At 43.9% G+C, this 21,450-nt stretch overlaps 1 protein-coding gene across 6 annotated transcripts in view; it reads right to left on the bottom strand.

Annotated features, from left to right (window-relative positions):
* SCN8A (sodium voltage-gated channel alpha subunit 8) overlaps positions 1–21,450 on the bottom strand; it is a 134,806-nt gene that overhangs the window by 99,204 nt on the left and 14,152 nt on the right. For all 6 annotated transcript variants that reach the window (XM_054975346.1, XM_054975342.1, XM_054975343.1 and 3 more), the window contains exon 2: positions 6,885–7,003. In XM_054975346.1, the coding sequence (XP_054831321.1) occupies positions 6,885–7,003 (119 nt within the window). The remainder of the gene's footprint in view (positions 1–6,884; positions 7,004–21,450) is intronic.

Here is a 21,450-nt window from a genome sequence, read left to right as displayed (position 1 = left end):
GGCCCCTTTTGGCCATTTTGGGCCCAATTCAGGCCCCAAATGACCAGGAATGGGCCGGAAAAAGCCAGGATTGGGCCACTGCTGGGGGGGGGGGGAGGGTTTCCTTGCCCAGCAGCAGCACGATCCTGGCCATTTCAGCCCTGATACTGGCTGTTTCGGCCCCAATCTTGGCCATTTTGGGCCCTAAATGGGCCCAAAATGGCCAGAATGGTCCCAAAACAGCCTGGATCGGGTTACTGTTAGGTGCAGGAACCCTCCCTTGCTCAGCACTGGTCCTATCCTGGCCGTTTCTGGCCCAATTCGGGCTGTTTTGTGCCCTAAATGGGCCCAAAATGGCTGAAATGGCATGGATCGTGGCTGAAGTGGCCTGGATTGGGTCGCTGCTGGGTGGGGAAACCCTCCCCCCGCCCAGCAAAAGCCTGATCCTGCCTGTTTTGGCCCTCATCTGGGCCGTTTTGGCATTTTGGGGCCTATTTAGGGCCCAAAATGGCCTGGATTGGGGCTCAAACGGCCAGGATCAGGCTGCTGCCAGGCAGGGGAACACTTCCCCACCTGGCAGGGGCCTGATCGGGGCCAAAATAGGCCTTTTTAAAAATGCCCACTTGACACCAGTCACGTCAGTATTTTAAAGAGCCGCCGGAATGCCATTCTGGGGTGTTCTGGCTCAAAAAAAGCCCTGAAGGAAACTGATATTAATTAACAATATTCCCTGCAATCAAAACTCAAGATACACAGGAAGAGAACTCAAAAAGAACTTTTGAAAGCATCCATTGGAACCTCTAGGTATTAATTATATAACATATAATATTGCAGGTAGCCATTTTGATACAAAGCAAAATCTCGTCCCCCAAAGCCAGGTAATAACTTTTATGAGGACTAACCAAAATAACACAAAATATTGTGTAAGCTTTTGATTTCTTTAGAATTCTACCAACAGCTTTAAGGGGGGGGGAATATTTCAGGCTCCAGTTTTAAAGTCACATGACAGCATCCTGTGTTAAATCCTGGGAGTCTTGAATAGATTGGGTACTATTAGGTGGAACTAGTATTCTTCTGAGAAGAAGAAAAAAATGCAAGTCTTCAGTTAAAAATTAAAACATGCACACACATATATACACTGAGGGAGTATCATACACAAAGATTCATAGAGCAATCCTAAGCAGAGGTATACCCTTCTAAGACTATTGATTTCAACATTCTTAACAGGTGTGACTTTTCCTAGGACTGCACTGTAAATCATCTCTGAACCAATTTTATATTGCTTATGTCATCACTAAAATACCTAACACAAACAACACTTGGGGATAAATAATCTACAATTACAGTATTTCAAGCTATTAAATAATTATTTTTTATAGACAAAGTGCTTAGTGCAATAAATATGAATGAATAGATATTAAACCCAAAAATACAATTCATACATAAATACAACAATTCATTCATCCGTCAAGCAAAGAGGTGAATACAAGAATCCTAAACATATAAAATGTATATACTAGACCGTACATCTACAGATAAGTCCCTCGGTGTCGGAAAGCAAAGTCTCTCAAGTTAATGGTTGTTTGTTCTTTAATTAACCATCCGAACACTGGAGATTCCCATATTGATGTTGATTCAAAAGGTACGCAGATGTTGGGAGCCTTGCAGAAAGTCCAATGGATACCTTCAGTATTAATGAATAAAGGACTTGTCATAGGCACAGGGTAGGTACAGAATGTTGCTTCGACCATCAATAACTGTCAGAATGTCAGTTCTAACACATAGGCTGCCCAGGCCGCCTATATCCATGGGAACGAAGAATTCTTATCAGCCCGGCCGACCTTGATGTCCTCGCCCTCCCAGGCCTTCTAGACAGGACTAAGAAGGGAGGCTGGGAAGGGGTGTTTGAAATGTTGTTACTTTCATTTTATGTGTCATTCTCAACAAAGCTTCCATTCAGCCAAGGCCTGAAATCCATGGAATATGGATACTTGTATCTTGAGTATTGTCTTTCAATAAACCTTTTGGAATCAAGGAACTTTGTGCTTCTTGCAGAAGGGGGGAGACGAACTCTAGATAACTGGGATTCCATAGTCCATAGTCTGACAATAACATTGCTTTTACTTGTTCTCTTATTCTTCTATATAGGTGGAGCCAGGCAGATGAAGTGCGGGACCCCGAAGGGTCCTTGGCCCTACAAGTGGCCAGCTATGTTAATCAGCTTGTTTTATCCCACAAAAACTTCCTCAGGGGCCAACAATCAGTCCATCCGTACAAAGACACTTTAAGCTTAATCAAAATGTAATTCTCATGTGCATGACATTCAACGCACCTCAGGAATGGTCGGGATCCTGCACTCAATCTGCTTGGCTCCACCTATGTAGAATAATAATAACAAGAGAAAGCAACGTTATTGATGGTCGAAGCAACATTCTGTACCTACCCTGTATCTATGACGAGTCCTTTATTCATTAATACTGAAGGTATCCGTTAGACTCTCTGCAAGGCTCCCAACACCCGCGTACCTTTTGAATCAACAGCAACATGAGAATCTCCAGTGTTCGGATGGTTAATTAAAGAACAAACAACCGTTAACGAGAGACTTTGCTTTCCAACACCGAGGGACTTATCTGTAGATGTACGGTCTAGTATATACATTTTATATGTTTAGGATTCTTGTATTCACCTCTTTGCTTGACGGATGAATTGTTGTATTTATGTATGGATTTAATATCTATTCATTCATATTTATTGCACTGAACACTTTGTCTATAAAAATAATTATTTAATAGCTTGAAATACTGTAATTGTAGGTTATTTATCCCCAAGTGTTGTTTGTGTTAGGTATTGTAGTTTTCGTTGGGGCAGACTCTTTGATGTTTGAGCTATGTCATTGCTATGGCAGGATAGAAAGTAGAAGGGAATTTGACTCTGGCTTTGGGATTTACTCTACAAACTGATTCAACCCCACATATGAATATATCTACCATTAAGGAGTGAAAACGAAAATATCACTTTTCACCTTGGGAAGATCAGACACATATCACTGGTTAGCACCTAATATCAAGCCTGTAAAACTGAAATATAAGCAAAGAAAACCTGATGTATAAATAAGAGTCCTCTCACATTTTATTTCATAATACTTTACAGTGATCCATTCAGGGATATTTCCTAAGCAATTCCCAAGAACACAGATCCAAAAAAGATTCACCACTGCATAATACACTTTGGTAAACCATGCAAAATACACTAGATGTCTATGAAAATCATTACATTATAAAATAAATATCATCAGTATCCCAAAATTCATATGGTTAATTAATCAAGTGTGTATATATCACACTCTTCCTCAGTTCATACCTTTTCTTGTTCTCCAGCAGGCCAGTCTATGCTGTGCAGTTTGGAAATTATACTATAATCATGAGTCACAGATGTCCGGACTTTTGTGGAGACAACTGATGAGTGCATACTGAAAAGACGCATTTCTAATCAATATTGAACCAGTTTCCTGAGTCTTACAATTTTGTCCAGGCATTCAAAGGACATTCTGAATCATTCTTTTTCCTGCCCTAGAGATACTTGCTTTATTTACTCATAGTGGCCCTAAATGAACCCAAGATTTTTTGCAAGACAGAGGGCAGAGATAGAGATAACCAGGGCTTTTTTTCAGCTGGAACGCGGTGCAACGGAGTTCCAGAACCTCTTGAAAATGGTCACATGGCTGGTGGCCCCTCCCCCTGATCTTCAGACAGAGGGGAGTTGAGATTGCCCTCGGGCAATCTCAACTCTCCTCTGTCTGGAGATCAGGGGGCGGGGCCACCAGCCATGTGACCATTTTCTCCAAGGGCAACCCACTGAGTTCTACCACCTCTTTTTTCAGAAAAAAAGCCCTGGAGATAACATAATAAATGTGAAATAAACATACAACATTTTATTAATGAAAAGCAGCCACTAAGGAGTGGAGGAATTGTCAGGGAATAAGCAGCTTAACAGTTCTCCCTCCATACATTTTTTTCTGTTTAAACTCAACCCCCCCCCCCCCCCAGTACACAGTACTTTTCAAAAATGCAGAAAAGGAGGCAATTGTAAGAAAGAAAACTAGAAATAAATGGGTTAAGTGCCATACTGCCATGCCTATTGCAGCCACTCAAGTCTGCTTTTCATTAAAAAAAATTCGGAAAACAATTGTAACTAATTCTGAACACAGCAGGAAAAAACTGGATTGAAAAATCCAAAAATAAGGTCATAGTGAGATGAAGGGAGGGGTGTTATCTATAGACTTGAGCACGTCCCAGATTTGCATAAAATTCTAGAACATGAAACATGGATATTTTTACAAAAAGTTAAACACTTTGTGGGTCTCTCTGGTTGTTAAATTCCATCCAATATGTAACTTGTAGATGACCTCTGGGAGAACAGATTTACGACGAGATTATATTTTACTAATGTATTCCATTCATCAATGAAATCACACTGTTTCGATAATTTTTAAAATACTCTGCTCTCGGTGCCATTTTATTCTAATGACCTAGATAATTTTTTTAAAATCTTCATTGGTTCTTTAGATTCATAGTATCCTCCTTCTGTGGTCTTTGTTTAATTTCCTCATAGGTTGCAATTCGCATTTTTCTGGCACATGATTAAGATAGGTTTAAAGGCCAGCTGCTGGCTGCATCAAAGTTCAATTGCAAAAATATAAAATTAAGAATATTCGTCATGATTTTTCTATACATCACAGGAAACATAGTAGAGTCATCAGCACGGCTCTGTCACAGACATCCACCTTTTTAAAAAAAATAAGCAAAGGGGTTCTGTGCTTTCGCCTCACATTACTACATGGGCACATATGTTTGTGAAAACAATAGCAGGGACAGACTGGGAAGTGAAACTGGCTGTGGGGCAAACCCAGCTGATCAGCTCCTGCAGTACCAACCATGGGGCATTGGCTCATCCATTTCTTTCTCCCCCAAACTGGCACTAATAGAAGGAGGCCATTAGTAAACTGCCATTGACCTCCATGGTCTCTGAAGGGTCTGAGCTAAGTAGCGCCTGACGCACTGGCAGAGTTGCTGTAGCAGGGCTCTCCTGCTGGGGTAATGGGCCACTGAGAAATTTCCCTGTAAGTTAAATAGCTAGTCTTCCCCTAACCAATAGGCACTCTGAAGTCAAGAGAGCTGGTCAGAGATACACATGCTCTGGAGGAGTAATCATACATGGCCTGAAGAAGCCCATGAGAGAAACTCCACTCAGGAAATAGAACTTCCATTCTCAGTCCCCTTGTTCTCCTCCTGAAATTCTGCCCATGGTCCAGACCTCCAAGAACATGTCAGGGTCTACAGTAGGAGGGAGGGATTGACAAGAATTGTCCCCATCCTGTCTGCTGAAGCACCTTGCACTGGAGGAAACAGAACATCAGACCCACGTCATGGAGCATTTTTGTCATTATTTATACTGTGTCTTCAATGTATGTGACTACGATAAAAACAATGTGCAGGAGTAGCTCATAGTGGGCAAAAATCCTGGGGAGGGATGAGGGCAAAGGTGTCTGACTCTTGCAGACTATAGGGGTGACTTTTACATTACAGGAGCTTGAGGATTCTAGTCCATCTCTGACCAAAAAAGAAAGCGCACCCGATCTGCACAGGTTGCCAGGTGTACTTCAGGGTTGTGTTCAGAATCTCCCCAAAGGGGAGATTCTGTTTACATGAGCGACGTATGGTAGTTTTTTAAAAGCAAAAAATTATAATGACACCAGCTTTTGGGGGGCAGCAGGGGGTGGATTTTTGTTCTGGATATTTTAACACTTTCCCAAACTTCTTCCAAACTGAAGAAGTCCTGTAGACCCAATGTTTTCAAAAACATCCAGCCCTGAGGTAATCCAAATTACCTTTCCAAAGTACCTTTATTTTACAGTCAGAAATTTCTTCCACCATATTGCTAGCTTCTATGACCCCTTCCCAGAACCAGTGGGACTGTGGAGCAAGGAATTCTGGACTAAATGGGTTTGAATGAGGTAGTGGAATGTAATGGTGGTGAGAGGGAAGCCATTTTCAGTGGTTTCCTCATACCAAAAGTAATATGGGCTGATTCCAGACGACTAACCTGAAGGCACTGCATGCCGCCATGTTCCGGATCGCAACGGGGAAAACGCGAGATATCGCGTTTTCTCGTGCGAGTTTGGTGCGATGTCGTGCCAAACTCGCGCGAGAAAATGTGATATTTCGCATTTTCCCCGTCACGATCCAGAACATGGCGGCATGCAGCGCCTTCAGGTTAGTCGTCTGGAATCGGCCATGTACTCTGGTCCTCTTCTATCTACTGCGAATACAGGAAGGACTCTAGCTACAGTAGATATCTACAGGAACCCAAGGTTATGTATCTATGGCAATGGTTCTTTTCTTGTAAAAGTTCAACATAGTTTCTCTGCCTGCTTGCAGAGAAGGAACAGTGTCAGCTAACAGAATCTTTTACACACAGGATTTTACACAGCATGTCAATGAATATCACACCCCAACATAACAGTTAACATTAAGTCTAAAGCACAGCAGGGGCTGACCATGAAGCTTGGCTTATGGCAGAGGCCATGATGACCCTTATACTAACACACTAAATAAAACATACAATAACAAAATCTCAGACTCAAAATTTTAACGTGTCACAAATGCACATACATACACATATCCTATGCCACTTTTAACAATATAACCTCCAACAGACTGTACTTACTGTTAGTTACCCAGATATTTTGAATATCCTTCTGGAATTGTATCTATAACATTATATATAAGATAAAAGACATTTATACAATGCGTCGTAAGTTTTTTTTTTCCGTCAGCACAGCAAGCAAACAAAAGCAGGGAATACGAGAATCGAATGGGCAAGTTATACTAATATAAAAAGGATATGAATGTATCAAAATTTTAATAGCTATTCTCCTAAGCAGATTAAAAGGACTTAAAATGTACAAGGCAGGCGTGGCACTAAATCGGAAGAGTGTTTTGCCTCTGTTTAGTACTACAAAGGTCTGTAGAAAAAGAGAGAGAAAGAAAGATAAGTTATATGCATAACATCTAAGAAGAAACAACATCCATACAGTGTTATAAATACCATCTATTGATAATCTCTTCTGGTCAGGGCTTTTTTTCAGTGGGAACACGGTGGAACGGAGTTCAGGCACCTCTTGAAAATGCTTGGCAACAGCGTGTGAATATAATATTATTTCAAAGAATTTCGTGTGTTTCTCCCTCATTTCCCTCTTTTCCCAGAAAAAAAACCCTGCTTCTGGTTCAATTTTCAACATTATATATGGTTAATAATATTATTTTACAATACAGTTGCATTGGCCACGGTAAACAGTTGTGACCATGTCTTTAGGTTGGAAATATGGATATATTTTTAAAAGCTAGGATTCTTAAAAAAAAAAGATATAACTGAAGAATCTTCAAACTTAAGAGCTGTTTCTAAATATAATTAGGTGATAGATGGAGGTAATAGAAATAAATCTACCACTTTAGACTGCTAGTCATATTCTGAAATGCTTTCCAATGTTGAAAATTCTCCATGTGTAGAGTATCAGAGGCAGCTTTAATGTAACCTTCTCTTTTGTGCTCGCTTACTAAAGACAAAGAAATTTCTACATGGGGGAGTACCTTCAGTCTGAAATCATACATCTCAGAATTCTACTACTATATATGATACAGAATGGATCTCAAAGAGGAGGACAGAACTAACCAGTAACAGTAATTTGCTGAAGACATTTGGTTGGAAGAATATTTCAGATCTCTTCCTTGTCTTACTCTTTCCTAGCCAAGGAATTCTTTTATCATCATCAGCATCATCCTACCACTACTACTACTCTTTCCTTTTCTTTCATTCCCTTCTCATGGTGTTTTGTTTTTGCTGCTGTTCTGATGTGCTATTAATGATCATACAACTAAGAATGTAACTACATTTTGGGATGAAGAATCAATCAGGCTTCCTGAACCAAAAATCTTCAGAATGAAAAAGGGCATCGACTCAAACCAGATTCAAAGAAATCTCACAAAGAAACCCGTACTACCAAGATTTACATACACCTAGACCTTCAGATTGCCTTACCTTTGTATACCCCATAGCAGCTGAACTCCACAGCTCTGGAAGGCATTGATGCAGAATTGAACCAATGGCTTTGTTCAAACTTGACACAGTGCCATGTTTCATGTATAGTTTATGAAACCAGAATTCAGCTCACAAATGATTATTCAAATCCTGGTTTGCCTCAATATATGTTGGTTTAATCACTTTAGCTCTTTCCTCACCTCCCCTGCAGAGAACCAATGACATGCCAACATACATAACCAAAAAGAATCGAAATTAGCCATATCAATTGGTCTCTCTATAGAGAGTTTTCCAGTTGCATAAAGTGCAGCTTGGTTTGTGATTTACCTTCTTACCTTGTACTTCTGTGACCATGAATCGAAATAAATCCATTCTAAAGGAACAGATGGTCGCCAATTGACAGTATATTTGCAAGCACTCCAAAGACATTTTTGTGTTTGACGTTTGGATGTTTATGTATCCAAATGCTGCAGGGGTTCAGGTCAGACCCTCACAGTAGCGGCAGAAGTCTGGAAGATGATAACGGGAGTAAACTATGCACATCACCTCTTCAATGCCACTTGTGGCAGGGAGAAAACTGAAACCCTGTGTTGTATCCAGGTGCACCTCACCTCACTGAGGCTTGAGCAGAGAACTGGCTCTGAAGAGAACGCGGCCACTATTAGGGGAAACGGCAGATGAAAGCCCTCACTGTGTTCTATCGGTATTAACCTTCAGCCTACCCAAACAGGGAAAAGAAACTGAGCTCCAAAACTTCTCTTGAATCAGAAAAGCAGTGGGTCTTCCAAATCTGTGGGTAGTTAAACATCAATTAATGGGAGGAAAATGAAAATGGAAGGAGGTGGAGAAATTGATCTGGCAGACACCATGCTATATTCTGCCATTTATCATTAACTTTACTAGATTGAGACCAACTAGCTAACAACCCGAACCAACTAGGGTAGCCTTAGTGATTCTAAGGCCTGGGCAAAAGTGCAGGATGGGACCCAAGAATCACTGCCACCCCTTGCTCCTACACCCATCAGGGATAAGCAAAGGGCAGCCCTTGCCCTGTGTGATATGGGTGGAAGCTGCCACCACTGTGGAACCAGCTGCTTAAGTCCCAGGAGGGAACAAGCAGGCCCTGCTGTGGACCTGGCTACTTGAGCCCAGACCGGGGGGGGGGGGGGTACAAGGTGTCATGTCTGCCCCATCTATGCCATTATTTGATGCTGACCTGTATTACTGAACCAGTGTTTCATGCTATAACTTGATGTCATATTGCCATGCCATAACTGCTTTGCTTTCACAGACTTGCTTTGCGTTCACAGACTTTCACAGCAGCTGCAGATGCCTTATCAATGAAGCTCTCGGTGTGTCTGACCTTGTACACTGCTCACTCCCATGAATACTGTGTCTCAACTTTGATCTCCTGCTTTCTCGTTGTCTAGACTTGATAACTGAAATATGCGAGAAGTTCTCAGGAATGGTTCCCACCAAAAATATAATTGCTGGTGGGAGGAGGGAGAGGAGTGATTGTCTTTAAGTAGAATGATTTTCTCTTGTATTGTTATTCCTGTCAATTTGATCCTTACTGCTTAGTAGCTTACCTTGCTTCTGAGTAACCCTATGGACATATCTGTGGAAATGATTTGTTTTCTGAATAAAACAATTTAACCAAGAGCCTGGATTCTTGCAGCAATGATACAGGGATCTATCTGCCATAGCGTGTCATCCATAGTCTGACATTTTTACAGGAATCCTTCCTTAATTCCTCTCTACCTCTAACCTTTGGAGAATGGCTACCGACTTCATGTCATCAGAGCCAGACCCGGGGACTGCGGAATCAGAGGATTTAGCATGCAACCCAGACCTGCAACTGGGACCAGGTGCAACTCCTGGAGGACTTTCTAGAGAGCTGATGCCTGTGACTCAATCGAGACTGGACTACCTAATAGACTCAAATATATCTGAGATGAGGGGACTTGGAGCTGTAGGGACCCTCCCGATGTATCATGAACTGGGAGCAATCCCCAAGGCTGGGTCTACCTACCAACAGTGGAACTTACCACCCACCCATGAGTGGGCTCCTCGCAGATCCATAACTGCAGAGGAGAAAATCCAATGCCTTGGGAGGACGGCGTATTTTCAGTGCTCCCTAAAGATGGAGGAGTATTTTGCCGATCTGAGAGTAATGGAAGGCCCCAGCGACCCATCATCAGTAAGAGCAATTGCTCCCGTGGGGTCAGGGGAGAGGAGTGCACCCAAGACCGCATTGATGGAGTGCTGGGTTGCCGAGATCCTTGAATATCGACTTCATGGAGTGTGGAAAAAGTGGGGGACCCTGGATTACCCCCCAGCAATGCCACCGAGTATCGTGGGCTTGCGCTGGAACCTGGAGAGGATCCGTTAAGCACGTGTGAAATCGGAGCTGCAGACGGGCCGAGCAACCAGGATTGGGGCCACATGCTGCAGCTACCCATGCCACAGGAGACAACAGCACAATCGGTGCTTGAGGATGTACAAATATAGGGGGGCCCTGGATTACCTCCTGGCAATGGGCAAGATTTTGTGGATCTTACCTTTGAGGACAAAACCGACACCTTGAATATAAGTGAATTAGGAGCTACGGCCAGGCCAGTAAACTCAAATGGGGGCCAGATGCCGCAGTCAATAGGGTCAGAGGAGAGACTCACACCAAGTTGCTTTACATGGTACCCTCCACTGGGCTGCACACAAGTTCTGTAAGCAGCAGACGAACCGGAGAATTATCGATTCTTGGAGGAACAGGACCAAGCAATTAGGATCTAACAAGAATGGGAATGAGATTTCTAAAAAGTACAAGTGATGAGGATCCTGCTGGTGGGATCGGCTGCGGAGCCGCGCAAGGAGCGACGGGAGCCAACAACTTCCCTGCAGCAGCCGCTGCCAGGGGAGCGAGGGAGAGCTTCACAGATTGGCCAGGGACCAATAAACACTGTAGGACTAGCGCCTTCGGCAACAGGAAGGGCACTTTTAATGACTCCTGCACAGTTCACAAGAGCTCATGTAATTCCCCTGACCACCCACGTTCCTACAATAACAGGAATGGGGAGAGGAATGCCTGTTCAGCCCCCCTATTAGTGACTGGGTTGAATATGCCACTGTGAGGAGTAGGGGTTGATCCGTCTGGGGAGCACGGCCTTTGATTGTTCCCACAGCCACAATTGGTGCAGGGGTGCAACTTGTTACAACGAGGGAGAGAGTATCAGGAAACTTACAAGTTCAAGCTCCCCCTGCAATAGTCACAGCCCCCATTTTGCCACCCTAGGGAAGAGCGGGCCCCCTGCCAGGGGAAATGCCGCGGTTGGAGTCCCAATGGGGACAAGATTACAAATGGACCATCCACTCCCAGGAGGCCCTATAGTATACCTCCCTCAGAGAATATCGGGGGTCAAGCACAAGTCTTTCAAGCACCCTACAGGAGGGTGCCTCAAGTCACCCCTACAGTGGAGCGAACCGGGCACATCAAATACCCTACATGGTACAGGGACCTTTCCAGCCACCCCCCAGAGTGGCCCCAATCAGCCAGCAGGGCATCAGGGAGTCTGAGCCCCTGGTGCAGGACTGCCGCAGAAATGGTTTAAATTGGAAGCCAGATTTGATGTAAAACCCGAGGACTTCGGGTTTTTCATAGTACGAGCCATGGAATTTTTTCAGGATTGGGGGCATTTGTTTCCAACGGAACACAGTCGAGTGAACCATTTAGGATCTCGATTAGGGGGCCCAGCAGCCGCATGTTATGTGACCTTATATGCAATGGGAGCACCCAAATTATATGACTTAAAAGCTTTTGTATATGCTTTGAAAGCCCAATTTGAGGACCCGCTGGAAGAGGAAAGGGCTCAAACAAAGCTGAGAAACATAAGGCAGGGGTCTAGACCCATACAAGAGTACGCTGCCGAATCCAGGCAATTAGCCACGAAAGTTCAAGATTATCATGAAGGAGTCAAAATTGAACTCTTCCGTAACGGAATAAATGCCAATCTGCTAGACAGAGCACTGAGGCAAGATGACCCCCAGACTCTGTTGGGATGGATCCAATTAGCATATGAAGTCGAAAATAGAAACCAAGTTGTAAAACTTGTTCGAATGCAACAGCAGTCAGGGGCGAGGAGACCAATGACTGAAGGAAGGGGACGTACCCAACTGGGGCAAAGGCACCCCATCCTGGGAACAGGAAGGGAATTCTTCTGGAGATAAAGACTATGTTTGAAATATGGAGGCATTGGACATTTCCAAGCCCAGTGCCCTGTATGGCCAGCATGAGGGGGAAGGGGCCAAGGCACACTGAAACCCGCGGCTCCTCCTAAACCACCTGGCCAAAAATTGCCTCCAAAATGTGGGATGCCTGAGACTGGCTTGGATGCCAAAGAGACTCCCGGAGAGACCGAGGAACCCACAAAAAATGAGGCCGAGGATAGCCTCTTGCCACCATCGGGAAATGAGACAGATCAGCTGTGAAAAGGCCCCGAAGGCAGGTCCCAAAAAAGCCCAAGCCACCAGTGAGAGAAAAAGGGGCCTTACTGTTTATGCCAGTAACTTTACTTAACCCAAAAAAGGGAACACATGTGCAAGTCCAAGTGTTAATAGTTTCAGGATGTACTCGGGACTTGATATCACCAGCCCTAGTAACGGGGTTGGGGCTAGAGATCGTGGAACTCAAAAACCCTATAGTATTTAAACAAATGGATGGGTCCAGTATGACTCCAGCCCCTTACATAACTGAACCCACCCCGATGGGCATGGGAAATCACTCGGAGAATAGAAGATATGTGGTTAGTAATGTGGCCAAATATCACCTAGTACTGGGAAGCCTCTGGCTTTGGGACCATGGCCCGTACATCAAATGGTCCACTGGAGAAGTAATTTTCAAAGGAGATTGTTGTGCAAGGCATGTATGGACTAAAGTATGGGGACGAGAAGCACCCTCCCCGTTAGAAACTGTGTTATTAACCACCGAGGAGGAGAAATCCATTCTCCTCAAATATCGAGATTTAAAACAAGCGTTTGATGAAAAGGAAGCTGATGAACTTCCCCCTCATAGACACATGGACTGTGCCATTGAATTAATCCCAGGGGAGAAGTTACAGAAAGGAAAATTGTACTCCATGAGCCCAGAAGAAAGAAAGGAACTAAGGGAGTTCACTGATAAAAACCTGGCGTGAGGATTCATCTGCCCTGCCAGCTCCCCTTATGCTGTGCCTGTGCTATTCCGCAAAAAAGGACGGGGGCCTGAGACTTTGTACTGGTTATTGTGGAATAAATGCTGTCTATGTTAAATGCGTACCCCCTCCCTTTGATCAGAGACTTGCTCAGTGTGGTGGTGCAAGGGAAAATCTTCTCGAAATGGGATTTAAAAGATGCTTACTTTCGAGTAAGAATAAGAGAGGGGGGCGAATGGAAAACTGCCTTTAATACCCGCCTGGGGCAGTTCAAATATCTCATAATGCCTTTCGGCCTGCAGGGGGCCCCAGGTGTGTTTATGAATTTGATTAATGAAGTGCTACATGAGTACCTGTACAAAGGTGTAGTTGTTTACCTAGATGATGTGTTGATTTATTCTGCTGATAAAGAATCCCATGTGGAATTGGTCAGAAAGGTATTGACCGCTTTAAAGAAGCACAAGCTGACAGTAAAATGGTTTAAATGTGAGTTCCATAAAGAGGAACTGGATTTTTTTGGGTACCGAGTCTCTCATCAAGGACTAAAAATGGACCCAGCAAAAAATCAAGCCGTAGTGGGGTGGGAACCCCCCAAAATGAGAAGGCAGTTGCAGTCATTTCTAGGGTTCGCTAACTTTTACCAACCCTTCATAAAGAACTTTGCTCAAATCACTCTCCCCTTAACAGACTTGTTAAAAACAAAGGGGAGGGGTCTGCAAGAAAAAAAGCCTAGCGCTAAGTTGAATTGGACTATAGAATGCCAGGAGGCTTTTGAAAAACTAAAAAAGCTATTTATTTCTGAACCGGTTCTACAGCACCCTGACGAGAACCGGGAATTTGTGGTCCAGGTAGATGTAAGCGACAACGCCATAGGAGGGGGTGCTCCTACAACTCAATAAGGAGGGGAAATTGCATCCCTGCACATACATTTCTAAAAAATTCTCTGAAACGGAACGCAATTGGAGCGTATGGGTCAAAGAGGCTTTTGCGGTAAAATTTGCACTTACCACCTGGTTAGAAGGGGCTAAATTACCTTTTGAAGTATGGACTGATCACAAAAACCTAGAAGCGTTACGCACCCCCTGCAAACTGAACGCCAAACAGTTAAAGTGGGCGGAATTCTTTTCTGAGTTCAACTTCATGTTGAAGTACCTCCCTAGCCAATCAAACTTCCTAGCAGACGCACTTTTATGCATGCCCCAACACAACAGCCGGAAAGAGGAGATAATTGATACAGTTTTCTCACCAGCTCAACTGGGAGGAGCAGTGACAACACGCAGCCAAGCTGCGAAAACACAGAGCAACCCAAAACATAATCTCTCAGAATGGGAAGAGAGGGTAAAAGCTGAAACGGAAAAGGAGGAGGGAAATATGCCCAAAAGCGATCTGAAACAGGAGGGAGATGGCCACTGATATAGAATGGGCAAATTATACATCCCAGCCAACCTAAGAAATTTTGCAGCAATGCCATGACGCTAAAACTGCTGGACATTTTGGGTATCTCAAAACCTTGCACTTAGTACAAAGACAGTTTTGGTGGCCAGCTATGAGAAAAGATGTCTCTCAATATGTAACTTCATGTCCAGTGTGTATAATGGGAAAATCTAGGCGGGGAAAGCCCCTGGACTGTTACAACCCTTAGAAAACCCTCCTAGACCTTGGGCTGTGATCTCAATGGACTTTATCACAAATCTCCCTCCCTCAAAAGGATATACAGTCATTTTAGTAGAGGTGGGCTTGTTTTCAAAACAAGCTCATTTTATTCGATGTACTACAATTTCTACAGCTAAGAAACTAGCCAGCCTGTTCATAAAGCACGTAGTCAAACTACACTCTTTTCCTAATAAGGTAATATCTGACAGAGGTCCACAGTTCGTTGCCAACTTCTGGCAGGAGCTTCTCAAACTCAAGGGAATTGAACAAGGACTTAGCTCTGCCTACCATCCCGAGAGCAACTGGCAATCAGAATGCACAAATCAAGTACTAGAACAGTTTTTATGATGCTACATTAACTATCAACAGGATGATTGGATTGATTTTCTTGATTTTGCCGAATATGCATATAACAACTCAATACTCAGCTCTACAGGAACTACTGCTTTCAAAATGGTACATGGATATGAAGGGAATGCCTTGCCTTTCGCTACAACACCTGGATCCCAACAGCCAGGAGATTTGAGTGAATGGTGGACTAATTTAACCTCCCAATGGAGAATCATACAAAAAACTTTGGACAAAGCAAAGGACTATAAAAAATTTGCAGACAGAAAACGTTCTGAACAATGGACACTGCAAACAGGAGATTTTGTGTACATCTCCACAAAAAATATAAAAGGGGAGCAACCAAGCAAAAAAATAGGACGGAAATACCTAGGGCCATTTCCTATTAAAAAACTAATCATTGAAGTCACTGTTGAAATAGAACTCCCAAAGAACTTAAGGCAAATCCATCCTGTTTTCTACCTTCTGAAAAAACCTCCCCCACCTCACCAACAGCACCCAGAAAGGGGAGCCCCTCATCCATTACTAGAAGATGGACAGATTCACTATGGAAGAGATCTTAGACTCTAAGATCACAACAAACTCTTCTACCTAGTCAGGTGGAAAGACTTTGATGAAGCTTATAAAGAATGGGTGAAACAATCCCATATGAATGAACCTAGACTTGTTTCAAAATGTCATGTCTGCCCCATCCATGCCATTATTTGATGCTGACCTGTATTACTGAACCAGTGTTTCATGCTATAACTTGATGTCATATTGCCATGCCATAACTGCTTTGCTTTCACAGACTTGCTTTGCGTTCACAGACTTTCACAGCAGCTGCAGATGCCTTATCAAAGAAGCTCTCAGTGTGTCTGACCTTGTACACTGCTCACTCCCATGAATACTGTGTCTCAACTTTGATCTCCTGCTTTCTCATTGTCTAGACTTGATAATTGAAATATGCGAGAAGTTCTCAGGAATGGTTCCCGTCAAAAATATAATTGCTGGTGGGAGGAGGTAGAGGAGTGATTGTCTTTAAGTAGAATGATTTTCTCTTGTATTGTTATTCCTGTCAACTTGATCCTTAATGCTTAGTAGCTTACCTTGCTTCTGAGTAATTCTATGGACATATCTGTGGAAATGATCTGATTTCTGAATAAAGCCATTTAACCAAGAGCCTGGATTCTTGCAGCAATGGTACAGGGATCTACCTGCCATAGCCTGTCATCCATAGCCTGACGCAAGGGACCACTAGCCGCCTAAGCCCTGAACACAGCAGGTACAAGCAGCAGTGGGAAGCTTCTTCTAGTCTTCCCTGTGCTGGGAGTGGATGGACTGTGGGCAATCAGGCCTTCCAAACATAGGGGCCCAGGTCAGTTGCCTAGGTTGGCTAAGACTACCCCTGAAACAAATCCAGTTTTGCCATAAAGGGTTTTTTTTAGTAGAGTTTCCAGTCTCCAGATGGTGGCCGGAGAGCTCCCAAAATTACAAGTGATCTCTAGGACATAGAGATCAGTTCACCTGGAGAAAATTGCTTGCTTTGGAGGGTGGACTCTATGGCATTATATCCTGCTGAAGTCCCTCCCCTTCCCAAACCCCACTTCTCCCAGCTCCACCCCCCCCCCCCCCAAATCTCCAGGAATTTCCCAAGCTGGAGCTGCAACCCCGTTTCTTAGTGACACATCCCACTTGCTCTCTAAGAACCTGGACTGAGTCTTCCAGCCTTCTTGTTTGAGATCTTTTAACTGGAGATGAACTGGAATACAGACTAGTAGAAGACTATTGTCCTAAAACCATTTGGGTATGCTTATAATTCCAGAGGGGCAGCTGTGGCAGTCTGCTGCAGCAAAAATAAGCAAGAGTCTAGTGGTAACTTAAAGACTAACACACATATTAGGGATGAAATGTGCTGGAAGTGCGTTCCAGCTCATAAAAGCTTGTGCCAGAGTCTTTTAGTCATTAAGGTTTGCCTGCAATGGATTAATATGGCAAATCTGCTGGAATTTCAGTCAGACTCTAGGGGCACTTTAAAGACTAACAACAATTTATTCCAGCTTAAGCTTTCATGGACTGAGCCCATGATGCAGACAGACTTTTTATGTAGGAGGTCACCTGGGTCTTCAGCCATCACAGCTCATAACTAGTGTGAAAGGGATCTTGCAGAGGATTTCTGCAGACAGAAAAGGAAGTGGTTTTTTGCTGGTTTCCTCATGTTGTTCTGGGGGCAAGAGCTCTCATCCAGCAGGAGCAACATTTCAGGGACCATTCTGGGATGCTGCGAGAGGGAGAGTCGAGGAAGTAATGCTGTGCAGACAGAAATCCTTGTATCTATGGGAATGATTGGCGGGATTCAGGCCTTCACCCAGGATCTATCGGGGGGGGGGGTCCCTGCTATCAACGGTGAGAATGGAAGCTGAGGAAAGCATGGGGCTGGGCTGTTCAGCCCTAGTTTGAGGGGGCCAGCCTGGGGGCTCTATCTGATCTAAGTGGCAGCCTGGGTAGATGTGAAGTGAACTTCACATTTTGAGCTCTGGGACCCTGTGCACGTATGTATGTACACATGCGCACACACTTGTGCACGTATGTATGTACACACGCGCACACACTTGTCCATGACTTGGCAGCAGTTCCTGGGCATAGGGGCAATGCAGATAGTACAGTAAGCTACATAAAGGACGATGTGACGCCTGAGCTCTGCAAGTAGAATATAGATTTAGGGAAATTAGGTAGATGGGCAACTTGCAGTGCAGTCCTAAACAGAGAAGGTTTAAATCCTTTGAAGCCCATTCAAGATAATGGACTTAAAAGTGGGTTACTCTGCTAAGGATTGCACCGTATGTTCCCCAGACCATTCAATGGAGTGGACTATACATTATCTGCATCCTCATTGGGAACATTCCAGCCATATAGTCAATTAACGCTCATAATGGAGGCCTCTGTCCCTACCAGTGAGTGGCACTGATATCGATCACAGGCAAAACAACTTGCTCTACAATTGCTCCAACTCAACACAACGAGCTCCCCTTATGGCAAAAGAGGGTGCTGAAGTCCATAGCAGAGATGAATTATAAATTGGCCCAGTAAGTGCATTAATCCAGATTCTCCACATTAAAATTCTGTATTTTCTCTAGCGGCAATTCCTGACTTTCAGACAGGCATTCTTCTTCTTGGACTCCTCCGTGCCAGTTTGCTTGTTCACTGGACAAGTGGCAGTGTCCTATCTTCACCAGGCTCTCCTACCATTCTACCTACCACAAGTACAACTGTGGCCAGTCAGTTTCTTATTCATTTAAAGATTGAATAGGATTTAGAAATGCAGCCTACATTAAAGGTGATCAAAGTGGGAGCAAACTATGGCAAGTCAGAATAAAAAAGAGTCCAGTAGCACCTTTAAGACTAACCAATTTTATTGTAGCATAAGCTTTCGAGAATCACATTCTCTTCGTCAGATGCATGGAGGGCAGAAGGAAACTGGTCAAATATAGAGGAGGAGAGGGGAAGGGAGGGGGGGAGGAGGAGAGGGGGGATGTAAACAACTCCTTTGATATGGAGATGCAAACAGCTCCTTATGGTTTTGGTGAGGGGATCAGTTTGCTTGTGTAAAGGTTCAAAGGAGTTTGCCGTGTTAGTCTGTAGTAGCAAAATCAAAAAGAGTCCAGCAGCAGCACCTAGAACTCTTTTTGATTTTGCTGCGACAGACTGACACGGCAAACTCCTTTGAACCTTTACACAAGCAAACTGATCCCCACATCAAAAGGAGCTGTCTGCATCTCCATATCAAAGGAGTTGTTTACATCCCCCCTCTCCTCCTTCCCCTCTTCTCCTCCTCTATATTTGACCAGTTTCCTTCTGCCCTCCATGCATCTGACGAAGAGAACGTGATTCTCGAAAGCTTATGCTACAATAAAATTGGTTAGTCTTAAAGGTGCTACTGGACTCTTTTTTATTTTGCTACTACAGACTAACACGGCTAACTCCTCTGGATCTATGGCAAGTCAGGTTAGTAAAGAGAGGACATGATAACTGAATTTCAAGTGCAGTGCAGTAAAGAAGTCAGAGAAAGATCTGTTGCTCAGCTACTCAGTTCAAACATTTATTTATTCCAGGTTGCCAGGCCTGGCAAACAGAGGGAACTTTAGTGGTACAGTTCAGAGAAACTGTAACATGCACAATTCTGCACTTTTGAATGAGGCCAGAGTCTAGGTAGTGTAGCGAATAAGAGAATGGGCCATGAAGTAGGCCTATAGCAATCTATATCCTACAGTCCTTTTCTGCTTGCACAAGTGTTCTTGCACAAACAGAAGTTCATTTTCAAACTGCTGAAAAAAGTTTGTGCCAAGTTATCCCCATTGTGCCGAATTCTTGGCTTGGTTCCAGATTAGCGCTTCTGTGGTGCAAGGATTTCTGCCCAAAGAGTGTCGCTTTTTTCACCTCCCTTCCTCCCTTGACAGCACAAAATTTCCTCCAAAATCCTGTTCCTGAGGGACATCAGACACGCAGGAATAGGATTTGGGGGAGAATTTTGGGCTCCCACAGGCAAAGTGGAGGTGAGAAAGTCACACTTCCCAAGCAGAAATCCTAGGTCCTGTGGCAAAGCTAGTCCGGATCCAAGCCCTTTGTCTTCCACTTGCTCAAGGCATAGCAAATGTCACTATAGCATTTGTATTCACATTTTCATCCAGCATTATCCATTGGTTTGACTTGACTTTGCTAGTCTCCAGACCTCCAGCTTCAACCAAGAATAACTGAAATAGCAGAACAACACTCTGTTTAACTACAGGGCTGTTAAATTTGGTTGGATCCAGTCCAATACTTGCCTAAGGTGGAAGGATTAGGACAAGATAACATACAGATATGAAACCTTTTGAACATTGTGTTATCTTCAATGCTAAGTATTGTTGCCTTCAAGCACCAGACCATATCTGGTCTGGATCCATCCTAAAATTCAAAGGCTCGTTGCACTAGAATAACAAGAGAGGAAATAGTTAATAATTGGTTATTGAATTAGGCTGGTACCCAGAAGAACTGTATGTTTTAAAGCAAACATGGGGCTTCTAACCTTGATGATGATGATGATGATGATGCAGGGGTGGTAGGGAAATCGCTGCATACACTGTTGTTCTTCAATGGCATAATTGGCATTCCTTAAAGTAGAGGAAAAAGCCTCCATCCAAACTTTGCTTATATACAGCTTTGGATGTCTGAGATGGTAGTAGTACGGTATCTATCATGGGCCTGGTAATTTCACTCATAGACTTCTGCCTGTGTATCCCATCATTTTCAAAACTGCAATGGTAGCTTTATTGTGGAGGCAGGTTTAAACATATATCATGCTTGTCGTGCTGCTATTGGCCAATGGATATTAGATACTTAGCGTCCAGTGTATAAGAGAGAGAGAAAATGTGGGTTTGGGAGTAGGGATTATGGGTAATCACAAGGCCAGCTCTAGGTATTTTGCTGCCCTAGGCGAGTCCCAAGAGACATGAGCGTGGGAAGTGATGGGCAAAGCCTACACTCGCTGTCTGCTTCTGTTATCACCATCAGCCAGGAAAAGGGAGAGAGTCCAGCTTGCTTTGGTCTTAGGTGCTGGCAGTGAAGGTCTGGGAGACTATGGCGTGTGCAAACCATGCCCTTTGCCACCTCCTGCACTGCTGTGCTTCTTAAACTGTGGAGCACCAGAGCAGCAGCTTGGACCTTTTAGTATTTCATTGACTTGACTTTTTATTGTTTTATTCGCTTGTTGGTATTTGTAATGTTTTGCCAAGTTTCTGATGTGAGATGGGGTGTGAGGATTGGTAGGTGAAGTGTGCTGTGGATGGCAGCTGTACCATCCTGCAGGGGGCAGAATGAACTGCGGTTTTTAGTCTGATCTGGAGGGGAAGTTTTTCAGTCACAGTCTCTGTATGTCTCGGAGCCAAGCTACAAGTGATGCCTGACACAGGTTGGACTCTTGTCAGCTTACCTCAAGTTCTGATGAGAAATGTAGGCGTCCTGGTCTTTCAGCTTGGCTCTCCATTTAATTGAAGTTTACAGAAACACCCCCCACACACCCAGCGGAGGGAAAGGGGGTCGCCTGGCGAGAGCCTGACGCCTGCACTCCTCTCCAAACCACATGTTCTCCCTCCCATAAACTGCTGCTCTCTAAACTTCAATTAAATGGAGAGCCAAGCTGCAAGAACAGGAGGGAAGCTGACAAGTGTCCAAC

The sequence above is a fragment of the Eublepharis macularius genome, chromosome 4 (assembly GCF_028583425.1).
Source record: "Eublepharis macularius isolate TG4126 chromosome 4, MPM_Emac_v1.0, whole genome shotgun sequence".
NCBI classification, from domain to species: Eukaryota; Metazoa; Chordata; class Lepidosauria; order Squamata; family Eublepharidae; genus Eublepharis; species Eublepharis macularius.
This window is presented reverse-complemented; position numbering and strand designations above follow the sequence as displayed.